At 37.5% G+C, this 14322-nt stretch overlaps 1 protein-coding gene across 1 annotated transcript; it reads right to left on the bottom strand.

Annotated features, from left to right (window-relative positions):
• Positions 1–786: 786 nt before the first annotated feature.
• On the bottom strand, positions 787–1803 carry LOC110747504 (uncharacterized). Its single transcript, XM_021947665.2, has one exon. The coding sequence runs from the start codon at positions 1801–1803 to the stop codon at positions 787–789; it is 1017 nt and encodes a 338-aa protein (XP_021803357.2).
• Positions 1804–14322: the final 12519 nt, after the last annotated feature.

Genomic DNA, 14322 nt, shown 5'->3' on the forward strand with positions numbered 1-14322 from the left:
ACAAGCCTGACAATGGCTATTACCAAAAAATGACATATGTTTATTTATCAAAGGGTGGCCATGAGAGTTGGTAATGATTCGACGCATCATTGTGAATCCAGGGTGACCTAAACGGTCATGCCACATCTGGAAAATACTAGGGTCAATGCATCGTTGGTGCATTACATTATGTGCCTCAATCGTTTGTATAGTTGTATAATACAACCCTGATGAAAGCGCACAAAATTTCTCGAGTATACGTTTTTGGGTATTACCAGAGACAATACACAGATATTCTATCTTGTTCTCATTTCGTGTCTCAATATGGTACCCATTCAAACGTATATCCTTAAAACTCAACAAGTTTCTCTTGGAGTTGACTGCATATAAAGCAGTTTTGATGGACAATATTGTGCCATTGGGTAACATAATTTGGGCTGTTCCTGAGCCATTTACCAGATCTACTGGACCTGATATAGTTGTTACACATGCTTTTCTTAGCATCAAGTTTGAGAAATATTTTCGATCTTGTAGGATCGTGTGAGTAGTCGCACTGTCTGCAAGACAAAAATCTGCGACATCTTTGCGTTGGGAATATCCAGAAATCATTTCCATTCCTTCAAATAAATAAGATATATTTATGAGATATATTAGATATAAAAACAGTACCAGTTTATTGAATTCAAAATGTAACGTTAATTATACAAGAGTAGAGAAAACGACATTAATTATACAATGGTAGATAAAAACGACATTAATTATACAATGGTAGAAATAGAGGAAATTTTTTGATGTCATTTTATTCCTTTAAGCATGGAAATCGGAAATGTCTAGGTGTGTCGTTTCTGGCTGGCTTTGTATCCCAAAATTCGCTTCTGGATTGTTCATCGGATCAAAATGATCAACGAAGTTTATTTCAGTTTGCCTTCCCTTTTGTGAGGACTTATAAAGTTCCACCAGGTGTTGGGGTGTACGACATATACGAGCCCAATGTCCATTACTACCACACCTATGGCAAACTCCCTCAATGGTTTTAGGTGTGGAGTTGTTCCTCATATAAGATTTCCCTTTATGTCGGGATGCATTTTTAGGAAATGAGTCATTCCTCGCACTCAGGCTGACAGGATGATTACCATTTCTTCTTCCTCGGCCTCGTCCACCTCTTGGTCTACGTTTGTAAGTGTTTTCACGTGAAGAGGTGGTATTTATTCTTCTGGAGACAACATTCACTTCAGGGAATGGTGCAGAACCTGTTGGTCGAGATTGATGATTTTTCAACAGCAGTTCATTGTTTTGTTCTGCTAATAGAAGGCATGACACCAACTCTGAGTACTTTGTAAAGCCACGTTCTCGATATTGTTGCTGCAGGAGCAAGTTCGTGGCATGAAATGTGGTGAATGTTTTTTCAAGCATTTCAGTATCAGTGATTTTCTCTCCGCACAATTTCATTGTGGAAGTAATTCTGTGCATGGCAGAGTTATATTCAGATACTGTTTTGTAATCCTGAAACCGCAGATGTGTCCATTCATAGCGAGCTCTTGGTAGGATCACCGTTTTCTGGTGATTATACCTTTCCTCCAAGGCCTTCCATAAATCTAGTGGATTTTCAATCACTAGGTATTCGTTTTTCAATCCTTCATGGATATGTCTGCGGAGAAATATCATGGCTTTTGCATTTTGTTCAGGAGATGAATTGTTTTTATCCTTGATGGTGTCTCCAAGGCCATGTGCTTCTAAGTGGAGCTTGGCATCGAGAGCCCATAGAAGGTAATTATTTCCAGATATGTCCAGTGCGGCAAATTCCAACTTAGCCAAGTTCGCCATCTATATAAAAAGATTAAGATGCGTCAGTACTTGCAATAGTGTACTTTTAAGTTCTTAACATGGCATTCATTTTTGAACTTCTGGCCAAAAATGTGGTATGCTCGAAACTTCAGGCTCGAGCTTAAGTTTGAGGAACTTCGGGCCCTCATTCTTATAAGCTTTTGAAAATAAATGCATAAAGTAAATTGCTTATTGTATGAGGGTTAATTCCACACCATACAAGTAAAATGTGCGATAAAGTAAATTCATAAAGTAAGTTGTATGAGGGTTAATTCCACACCATACAATAATAAAGTAAATTGTTTATTGTATGAGGGTTAATTCCACACCATACAATAATAAAGTAAATGTGGGGGAAAAAACCCGCGCAACTTGAAAATAACCATGGGGGGTTAAAAAGAAAAACCACTCCCTTTTTTTAAAAATTAAACGTGGGGGTTGAAAAAAAAAAACACTCCACTAAACTGAGAATAAAAAGTATATATAATCAAAAGGGGTTAGAGACAAATTTGAACATAGATATTTCCTGTCATCATCTTTTGGAAGAACTTTGTCCAGGTAGACCATTAATCATAAATTTCATAAAATAACATTAGTGAAACAAATGTATTGAAAATTGATAAGAACTATAAAAAGATGATATACCAGGATTGAGATTCTCCAGGGACTTTGGTTGATGAGCAAACTCGTGCTGATAACGTGTGATAAAACTTATATAACTTATTGAAGGAAGATAGAGCTTATGATACGGATCTTAGATACTCGAAATTCTCTCTTAGTCTTATATCCCATTTATTCATCTTTGGAGCCTATTTATAGGCATATAGAATACATAGAATATTACCATAGTGGTAGCTTTTACATTACTATATAGGTAGAATGGGATGAGCACTTAGAAGCATATATGAGTGTGGTCGGCATCCATCTATTGCCTTATAATATTATAACATATATGACTAAATATCTCAATTTTCTATTGGTTTTTTCCGGTTTTGTTATTTTTCCGGCATTTCTAGAGTTGTTTCAATTTGAATTTTTTTATGTGCCTAACTCTCCCATGTTAATATGGGGAGTGTCTTCTACCACTGTACACTTTCAGTTTTGCTTTTCTACTAGCAACCAGCCAAATTTGTTTAAATTTTTGTTGATTTCCGTTTTGTTTCGTATCATAACGAACAACATGTTCTTCCTGTTTGTGGTATTGGCTGCGAGGATCATTTGTTAGACAACTTGGGATAACCATGGTGGCCAAAGTTCACAGATAGTTAAGCAGTTACAAGACAATTTTGATGTGAAGCGATCAAAAGAGAGTTTTGCAGTGGAGCAGTTACCAGCTAGTTGTGATGTTGCATTTGGTGTTCTTTTCATTCATACCAATCGGTGCAATATTTGTTAATTGTCTACTAGCCCAAATTTTTCCTGTTTGTTGTTGTTGATGAACAAGTTTTACTGTGGTAATTCTTTATTTATTTATTTTTAAAACTAGATTTTCCTTCATTTGGGGGGTTTTTTAAGGCAAGGTTTTAACGATTGTTGGACTCCACTGGAGTTCTTTTTAGTCCCTCATGTATTGTTTTGGGCATTAGTCTTATTTTTTCATTTTTTCTTATTTTCTTTGTTTCCTCGTGATTGGTTCAAGTCATGAATTTTTTTACGACTACACTCCTGTTCTTGGCTTTCACGTTGGGTTTCAAATATTTACATCCTCTCCATTGTACACTCTTATGGTGTTTTAATAAAGATTCTTTTTCAACAAAAAAAAAAAAAAGCTAATAAGTTAGGAGCCCTTCTATTGAAATAGACGGCTCAGATTATCTCACTACTCAATATGGGTGCTCACCGGAGAAAAATCGAATATTTTAAGCCTTGTTTCCTAATATTGCTTCAATATCCAACGACAAATTCTTTATCATTTTGTTTGTCTTTATTTGGTTTTTCCTATTTTATAGTTGAAATGGGAAACTTGGAATTTGCAAGCTGGCAGAAATTATGTTTAGTGATGGAATGGGTGGTTTTATAGCAATTTTTGTGTGGGAATTGCGTCTAATTTTAAGTCCCCATTATATCGGACCTTGTAAGATTATTGAACAAATCGGACCAATTGTGTACCGACTTTCCTTGCCTTCAAAACTATTCGGGATCGATGATGTGTTTCATGTATCCATGTTACGTAAGTGCATACTCGACCCTTTTCTATGTTTTGGAACCTCAACTGGTGAAGTTGAGAGAAGATTTAACTTAGTGGAGCCTGTGAAATTCTAGATGAAAAGGAGCGAGTGTTGCGCTCCAAAACCATTCCTATAGTGAAAGTGTTGCGGAAGAGTCAGACCGTGAAAGAGGCCACTTAGGAACTCGAGGTGTAGATGCGGGCCCAATACCCATACCTCTTGAAATGGCAGGTACTAAATTTCGAGGATGAAATTTTTGTAAGGGGGGTAGGTTGTAACATCCTGACCCAATCTATTTGTTTTATCCAATTTATTTCCATTTGTGAAATTACAATTTTGCCCTTGGGGTTGGGGCACTTTTGTCACTTTTTAAGCTGAAAGGATTTTGGGAATTTGAGTGGCACGTAGTGGGCTCAAATTGGAGTTTTAACGAAGAAGTTGTGGTCAACAGAAGTGCAGCGGCACAACCGTAATTTTTTTGAAGTTGGATTTTAAAAACAGATCAGCTCTCTCTCTCTCTCTCTCTCTCTCTCTCTCTCTCTCTCTCTATCTCCACTCCGCGCGATACTCAACTTCAGGCGGCGTTTTCTCCTTCGTCCGGGGACCAAATATGACGATTCTTATTGCAATAGAATCGTCTCTTCCTCCTCTACGCATCCATAGCCATTTCCACCTTCGAAACCAAGCCAAAACCTACGTTTTGTTGCTGGCCGTGTTCGTGCGATTTCCAGTGATTTCGGCAGCCAAAATCATCGAACCAGGTATGAAACTTCATCTACTCTTCGTGCTCTACCTGTTTATGTGATGGGTTTGGGTTAATTTTGAGGTTTTGGAGATCAATTTTTAACCCCCCCAATTATGTCTACGATTTCGGCTTCGTTCCGACTAGTTCCGGTTAGTTTTTGGCCGTGGTTCAAGAACAAAAATCACTCCCCTTATTAGTTTGAACGTATTGTTATAGGTATTGTAGGGCGTTTCGAGAATTTTCCGTCGCTGGAATTTTCTCAAGGCACCCACGGGTTGCCGACGCGTGTGGCGGCGAGTGGGCCACTGTGTGGCGGCCCATTACGTTCTAAAATATTCCTCTTGTCGTCTTGAGCACGACGATATGCTCGGATTTGGAATTGACTACCATTTGACAGTCGAATGGATATTGCACCTAATATGTGATATCCGGGTTCGATAGGTTTAGACCGTTTGATCAATCCCAATTTCAAATATGTTGTTCTCTGTACCTCTCGGATCGTATAGGAACTTGTGGATCGAGAATAGGAGTCCCGGATACTCCGAATCAACGATTCTAGTGTAAGGCAAAGCGATCGTCGTCTGATCATTCAATTGGCTTACATCCAACCGCTCAATTGAGACCAAACTTACAAGACTTGTTTAGTGGACTTTATTGGACCCATAGGAACTTTCGGATCGGAAATCGAAGGTCGTGGGCCCTGCAGGCTTGTTTGACCAATATGGGAAGTTTGACCACCCGGTTGACTGTGAGTCTTCCGAGGTCGTTCCACCTTTCGAAAGGCATTAGATTGGCCTTGGAAACTCTCTGGTAGTCGTGCACACACTTTGAGACCCGGGAACTAGCGTTTGAGTTAAAGTTCGTTGTGGGGCACGTGTATAATTAAGTTCGTTTATTCTCTCGAATAGGTACTCTTGCCTTGCGTAAGGAGCATGGACCTATTGTGAGTGGACATTTGTCTTTAAGTGTACTTCATTTTTTATATATAGAATTGCTTGCATAAATGTGTTTTGATTGAAAATTGATTTAGTTTGGGTTAGTGAGGATATAGGATCTCTAAGGGTTATTATTTATCATTATTTATTATTATTATGATTATTATTAAAGTATATGGATTGGGTGATATTGGGTTGTTTATGAAAGTCTATTGTTTTAATTGTGGAATATAGTATTTTATGGAAATTATGTGTAAACAAGTTTTGATTATTATTTGAATTATTTTGGGGTCTTGGTGGGTTTACGAGATTATGTTATGGGATTATCGGATTTTAATTTGATATTGAAGTTTGTGAATATTTTGGGTTATGGAATTTATGTTTTTGAGAGTTTGAAGTCTATATATGTATAAATTTTTGGGTATTGAGTTATAAACACTATTATTGTCCGGATGTCTATGTATATGGATTTGGGTACATTGGAATATTGAGAATTTGAAATTTTGGTTTCGGTTGTGAGTTTTTGGGAAATTGAACTAAGGAAGGGTATATTATATATATATATGGGTTTATGAAAGTGGATTTTAGATTTTGGCTACGGGCCATTATATGTACCTCCCCTTGATTACTGGTTACTTTACCCACACGTGGCGTTGGATTTTTTGGCGTGTAGGCTCCCTTGGATACTAATTACTGGTTACTTTACCACACTTGGCATTGGATTTTCCGGCGTGTGGTAAAGAATCCGGACACATTTGATATTGATTACTTTACCCACACGTAGCATTGGATTTTCCGGCGTGTGGGCTCACTTTGATATTGGTTATTGTTACTTTACCACACGTGGCGTTGGATTTTTCGGTGTGTGGTAAAGATTCGGGCACCTTTGGTCGGGTGTGCCGTAGGCCTTGACGGGTAATCTGCGCGCGTAGGACGTGGTTTGGTTTGGCCACACGTGGCGTTAGATTTTTCAGCGTGTGTGTTGTAGTATGGTAGTTCACAGGTTGGACAACTCATCCCTAGATGCAGGGTAGAAAGTTGAAATCATGCGGGCTAGTCAAACGATCCCCGTGTTGGATTGTTTCCACGGTACAAGTTTTGGTATGGAGGTTATACTATATATATATACTATTACACTTTTGTTCTTATCTTGTTTAGTGAGGATCCTTCCTTGCTTGTTGCGCCTACAAGCACGCGTTTTAAAAGGGAGTGGTCTTGTACGGGAAAAAGGTCGAGTTGAGTTTGGGGTTTTACTACAATCAGGATTTTGGGTTATTTGGTTTTCAAAGTCGTTTTTGTTATATAATTATGTATATGGGATACTTTGGTTTTAAAGAATGGAATGTCAATCATATAAATTTGATTAAATATATAAATATGTATGTGGGTATTTGTATGGGTACATCTGTAGTCTTGTTTCCAGTTTTTTGAGCATGTGCATTGAGACTGCTTTGCACAGGCACTAGTGGACCTACAGAGGCGCAAGGAGGTGCAATGCACCTCCCCTCGTCGGAAAAAGCTATGGAGTCGCCGGATGTTGCCCCTTTGCAAATGCCCACCAACTGTTTGAGCAAATGACTGAGTGACCTTCCTTTCTCCTCTTTGCTGTGTGCGTTGCACGCATCACTCTTTTTTAAAAAAAAAATCCTGACCGAAACGATGCCTTTTGGACCAAGCCAAATATTAAAATAGAAAAACGAAAAAGAAAAAGAAATATGAAGAAGAAACCTTACCTTCTGTTCGGTTCATTTTTACACATGATTTTTCATGTTATTCACCCACTATTTTGAGTTAGTTCTTGACATTTTATAGCTTTTTACTTCCTTTTTGTGTTTTCTTAGATTTTACCTTGGTTGGAATGAAAATGAGCTAAAAGTGCTTTATTAGTTATAAATTTTGTTTTTGTTCATTTTCGTAGGTCAACTTCTTGGCCTGGGATCAACATGCTCTGGTGCTCGGATGAGGTCATGATCTTCATGAGACTTGTTCCAATGGATGTTAACTACAACATATCCAAATTTGAGCTCCATTGGACAAGTATTGCCTATCCAACCAATCCAGCATGTTACCACAGCTCTGGAAATCCGGAATTGGCCAGCTTTTACCTCCATTGTGTCATCTTGATTATTCTTGTTACCATAACACTTGGTAACAAGAATTTACCTTAGTAGATGAGATATTTTCTGAAGCATTTGGCATCTTTGTGAGGACAAGGCTTCATTATTTGCAAGGGGACAAGAAGACAATGGGTGAAGACTTTGCATTAGAATACTAAAAGTAAAGCTGGAAAGGAGGAGAGAGGGAAGCAAAGGGAGTGTAATCTGATATTGGAGAGGCTTTTCAACGGGGGTATTGGATTCATTACATCATTCCACAATTGAGGAGCAGATTGGAGAGCAAAAAAGCTAAGGAAGGAAGGAGAGGGAGGTGCAGCCGCAGGAAGAAGGGGGAAGACTTCCACCATTGAAGACTTCAAGCTTTCATCATTTCCAAATCTGTAAACTCTTTCTAGTTATATTTCGAATTTGTGTTTGAAATGATTATGAGGAACTAAACTCCATAGCTAGGGCTTAGGTTGAAGCCCTAAACATGATTACCTTATTGTTTTGATGCTTGAGTGTATGAATTTCTAGATATTGTTGATGAATTCCAATTCACCAAATTAATCTATCCTTGATGTGTGTTTTTCCTTGGTTGGCCATCTTTGAAAGCATGCTTCTTGAGATTGTTGGGATTATGTGTATCTTCATGTTATCCTAAGCAATAAATGGATGAAGTAAGAATCATCCATGTGATTTGGTTTCTTGAATACCTAATGTAAACACCATGCTATTAGGATTCTTGTGATGTTCATATTCTCTTTGAACTTAATGGGTTCTCCTTGTAATTGAATCGAAGTACGAACCATACCTAGGTTCGGTTATGGGGAGGGCACAAATATTGTAGCACGAACCATGCACTTTACGTATATTAGAGAGAATCAATGCGTCTTGAGCCACGACCCATGGTCTTGATTGCGAACATTTTCATCAACACGTTTAGAGTTCATCACTTGAGTATCCATGAACATTGGTAGAATTGTTTAGGGTGGATTCCAAAACCCTAGTGTTTGTTACATCTTGATTCCACTCTTTGATAATTCATCTCTGCCATTCTCATTTAATTTCAAAGTCCATTTACTTTCATGCAATAGAAATAGGTCACTTCAAACAAATCAAAACCCCCCCCCCCCCCCCAATGTGTGTGTGAGTTGCGTGTTTGACACGTTATGTGTCTTTGTTACTAAATTTTATCTGTTTCCGTAATTGTTTTGGACCTTTGGTCCGCGTTGTGTTCTTGCATTTTCTGTGCTGAATCCAACCGTATAAAGAACGTGAATTTTGGACGTACGGTTGGAAAGTTATAAGCAAAACACTGGACAGAGGTCGAAACTGAAAAACAGAGAAACGAATCTGCCAAAAACGACCGGTCGTTACTGTTTAGGCGACCGGTCGCACATGAATCTGTCCAAAAACGACCGGTCGTCACTGTTCACGACCGGTCGCACTGTTCACTGTTCACGGCACTGTTCACTGTTCATAGCACTGTTCACAGGTGATAAAGTGGTGATAAAATGGCGATAGAAAATGCTGTTTGTGTGTTTTGTTTAGTTTTCTTGTGTTGTTTCAATTCTTTTACACTTCTTTACTCATTTTTAGTTTCCATTTTGCATTTGTGCATTTGTGGTGTGTCAATTAAGTGTTCTTTACGTACTCAAATTAGAACTTATAGGAAGCCGACAAGTTCTTCGTGGGATCGACCCCGTACTTACATAATCTATACTTCAATATATTCGTGCACTTGCGGGTATTTTTAATTGGTTGTTTGCACATTAATTTGTGTCCTCTTAGGAATGCAACACCTTCCACATAGAGGAGTCTTGAAAGAATACTTTAATTTGATTTTAATTACCCAAAAAAAGGAAGCCTGGAAGAAGCCTGGCTTGGGAGGGGCGTTGAAGGTGAGTAGGCTCTTGCTGATGTAGCAGACCTATCCCTCTCCACCAAGTTGCAAGTTCGACTTCGAATCCTTTTTTTTTTTCTATTGTTTTTTCTTCTGGGTTTTTTCCTTATGCTTTTTTTAAAAAAATGTCTTCCATTATTATTATTATTATTATTTTCTGATTTGTTTGTTTAATTGATAATTTGATTTGCATTTTGATTAGATTAATTGTTATTAATTTTCGTTAGATTAATTGATATTAATTTTTGTTAGATTAATTGATAATTTGATATGAATTTTGGTATACTAATTGTGTAAATTGGCATGGATTTTGTTCATATTAATTGATATAGACTTAGTCAATTAGTCATAGTATTGGTTGTCATTTTTTATTTTTTTATTTTTTAAGTTTTTAGCCTTTTAAATATTGCACCTCTTCTGAAAAATTCATGGATCCGCCACTGTGCACAGGTATGGATATTTGAATGAGGTTTGAAATTGAGATTGGCTATTTGGAAATTACTGGCTTAATATATTTTGTGTTAATGAGATATTTTGGTGGGTTTAAATTTATGATTTTACAAAAAAGATTTAAATAAACAAGTTTATATTGTTTTCCAAGAAATTGGAGAAGTATTATTTATATAGTTTTTTTTCCCCTTATCGTGTGTTATTGCATGAGCTTACTAAAGTGAATTGTTTTCAAGTATCGGTTGGTAAATGTGTACGTATACAAAAGAACTTTATTGCTTAATGTTTTGACAATATTTTATAAAACAGAGGGGGTAATTTATGTTGAATATAATTTATGTTAAACACTCTGTTTTTCGTCCACTCACATTTTCTGTTTTGCCCCCCCAAGTCCTAGATTCCAAGGTCGAGACCACCACATCGAGGCATCATCATTATCCGCTTCGTAGGAATGTTCTTCTTTCACTCTCTACCTTTATTCTTTCCCGGGTTGTAAACTTAAATATTTAGTTGCTTTGTATGCTCGTTGAGAGTGGGTAGGGGGCATGAGGCCTGTTAGATATATGCCCTAGAAGTCAATATAAAATGGATAATTCTAAGGAAATAATATATAATAGTAAAGGGGCAAGAACGTTGCTTTAGATACATAACGTACACAAAGTAACAAGTCCATGGATTAAGGTATAAATGGAAAGTGGTCTAAAGAAGTTAGATGCACGAGACCTTTCCATACATATAAATATCGTATCCTAAAATGTTTCTAGTCATAGGATCACCAATTGGACAATGGTGACCCGCAAAGATTGGTGCACATTATGTCTGCTCAATTGGGAGGATGACTAGTCTCAAGTCATTTGTGTAGAGACAATAAGACAGATGTGTAGGTGCTCTATAGAAGATGGAGTCCATTGAACGCAATCAACTCTAGAATTCTTGTATAGAAGTCTTACTCACAAGTGTCAAACAAAGAATTCTAAGTTGTGATAATGCAAATTAATCCTTAGACCTGAGACATCACAGTTGTCTTGTGTATGTGTTGTTTCTCTTTGAGAGCACTATACGGTCGTATCAAAATGAAGTGACTTAAAGGTGTTCCTCAGGATTCTCAGCGTGTATGTAGACACAGGTGAATGTACAACAAGAAATCTATGCTCTTAGTAAGAAGAAAGAATACTCTAAAGATATGATTCATGAATCTTTGGCCCAAGTATTGGATGTAAATTGAAACAAGAACATTTGCAATTTCATCAAATTGAATCATATAATCAAGAGATGTCAAATTAGGGATTTTGACACAAGTTTACCATATCCAGAGAATATGACATAGAGTATTGAATTAGAGAAGGATCGAATTGCATTGTAATCACAAACTGACTAGGTTCTCTAAATGAATTCTTTTTACCTTGGGTAGCCATGACATACTGCTAGGTGTCACTCATGGCTTGTGGAAGCCCTGTAAGGACTAATTATAATTAGTCTTCACTAATAGGGAGAATTGTATGGAGGGATACAATTCACACTTGATTCAGAGTGAATCATTCATACACAATGCCTCGCTAATTAGAACCTATAAGATCGCACACAGAAAAGGAATCAATTGGGAAATTATGAAGAGAATGAATGATTTTGTGACTTGGTCAAAGTCAATGTGAAAGTCAAAGGTCAAAGGTCAAACAGTTGACCCGACACTTGACACAATCAACTAAGGATGACCAAGACCAACACTCGTTAGAAAAGTGAGAGATTAAATTAGTTAAGTCACTAGAGTAATTAAATTGATTAGATTAATTTAATTATTCAATTAAAGTTATAAAACTTTAAATAAAGGTCCCATATGACTTGGAAATTCAAAAAAGGGATTTGACCATATGGTTTAGGCACATATGTGACACATTATAGGATTAATGTGTTGGACCAAGATAGCAAAAGATGGCACACAAAAAGGGGGTGTGGCTACACTAGGGCTTGGGGCCATTTTTGTCACTCTTGTGACATTTTTGATCCTATAAGTGTGTAGTTATGGAATCCTATCTTTCTAGGGTTTTTCAAGTTGGTGAAATTGGAAAAGAGAAAACATCAAGCTCTCTCTCCCTAACCCCTTGGATCTATCACATCAAGTGAAGGTGCTAGCACCACTCTTCACTTGTTGCCTACTCATTCTCTCATCCCATTGAATCCTTGGTGAAGAGCTTTGGGGAGGTGCATATCTTTGTACCTATTTGGAGAGCTACAAGGTGGAGAATCAACATCAAAGAGAGAGCCAACAACAAAGGGACCACTCCCTCTACTTGAACACTATTCTTGGTTTCAAGATTCCCTCCAAGGGTATGAACATCTTATCTTTCTCTCAAATAGGATTTAGAGTCTTTAGTGCACTCTTTCATAGACTTATAAAGATTGGGACCAAATGAGACTTGCATGAATCCCCAGTTTATTTAATGCTTTCGCCCTTACTTTAATTTCATATTTGATATGGCATGCTAAGTGATTTATACTCTCAAAGTTTGGTTGTAGAGTTTTTAAAAATCTCTAGACAACACCATTCCCACAATATTCCCTTCAAGGCCCATTTCTTTAATATTAACTGTTGTGTGTGCATTTACCTTGTGCATGCTGGAAGTTGGGATTAGTTTCGTACTTGTTTGCAGGTACTGTAATTTGGGAATTGTTCCAATTAAAGGGGAGACTCGGCCAAAATTTCGGTAGAAGTCGATTTGGTTATCCATTTAAATTAGGGTTACAGAGTTTTTTTAGTAAAGTGGGTCCAACATCGGGTAGATGTCAGACGAAAAGCAGGGTTCGTCATGGATTCTGAGGGGGAATCCAGGTCAGGTCCTGTCAATAGGTTTCATATTTAGCCATCTTGTGAAATCCTTTTCCATCGTGCACACAAGCAGTATCAGAGCTTCAGCTTTGACTTGGGGTTTTGTGTTTGTGATGAAACCTAGAAATATATTGACAAGATATGAAATTGAAAAGTTTAAGGGAATAAACGATTTCAGTCTTTGGCATGTGAAGATGATAGCCTTGTTAATGCAACAGGGAATGCTCAAGGTGCTAAAAGGTAAGGAAGCTTTGCCAGCGACGTGGTCCGATGATGATAAGTATGACATCTTGGTTCGGGCACTTACTGCAATGTAGTTGCAGCCATCTAACAAAGTTCTTCGTGAGGTGGTTGAGACTTTGTAAATGACCAAATCCTTCACCAATCAGTTGTTTGTGAAGCAACGTTTATACACTCTTCATATGTCTGAAGGTACACTTATTCAAAACCATCTTGATGAATTCAAGAAGATTATTATGGATTTGAAAACCATGGATATTAAAATTGATGATGAGGATTAGGCTTGATATTGCTGTGTTTTTTACCTCATTTGTTTGGAAATTTTGTGGAAACCATGTTATATGATCGGGACACTTTGTATGGAGGATGTTAAGGCCTCTCTAAATTCACTAGAGTTGAAGAACAGAATGTCTGAAAATTCGAATGAAGATCTGATGCTTTGGTTGTTCAAGGCAGAGGTAGAGAATCTGGTTCAAGCAGTAGTGGAGGAAATTTGCTATCCAAGTCTAGGACAAGGAGAGGCAAATGCAACTATTGTCACAAGGAAGGAAATTGTAAAGTTGATTTCCCAAGACACAAATAATATGAGTCTTTTGATAATTCCTCTAAGGCTTGTGCAATTGCGAATGTCGTGTGGAAAACTTTAAGTTTGTCATGTGATTCGATGTTTGGGTACTCCAGATTTGGGGAGGAATCTGGTGTCTTTGGGTACTCTCTACTCTCAAGGCTATTAGTTTAATGCACATGTTGGAGTTTCAAGAGTTTGTATAGATGCTTTCGTTGTGCTATGTGGAGTTGCCTGGTGACCTTTATGTATTTCGGCATAACATAGTTATTGGTGCTACAATGTTGCCTATTCATCAGTTTCTGTTTTAGGTTTTGATTCGGTGTATACCTTTTGAGGCCATATGATAGGTTTTGTGAAATCTGGATAGAGATACACCACACTATTTTGGAGACACCACATATATTTGCAGAACATTTGTTTGGATCCCTTTTGGAGAAGACAAGGTATATGTTTTCTAACTCTATTTGGTCTATGGACTTCTCGGTGAATCTGTATGTCCCTGCTATCTGGTTGTTGTTTGGACTGTTGGTGTAAGTTCAAGGCTTGGTGTTTCTGAGCATGTGGAGCTTGACGTTCAAGCATCTTGT

The sequence above is a fragment of the Prunus avium genome, chromosome 5, assembly GCF_965620075.1.
Source record: "Prunus avium chromosome 5, drPruAviu1.hap1.1, whole genome shotgun sequence".
In the NCBI taxonomy this organism is placed as follows: domain Eukaryota; kingdom Viridiplantae; phylum Streptophyta; class Magnoliopsida; order Rosales; family Rosaceae; genus Prunus; species Prunus avium.

Excerpts from the sequence above, each read along its gene's own strand:
- LOC110747504 (XM_021947665.2), bottom strand. The coding sequence starts at position 1,803 with ATGGCGAACTTGGCTAAGTTGGAATTTGCCGCACTGGACATATCTGGA.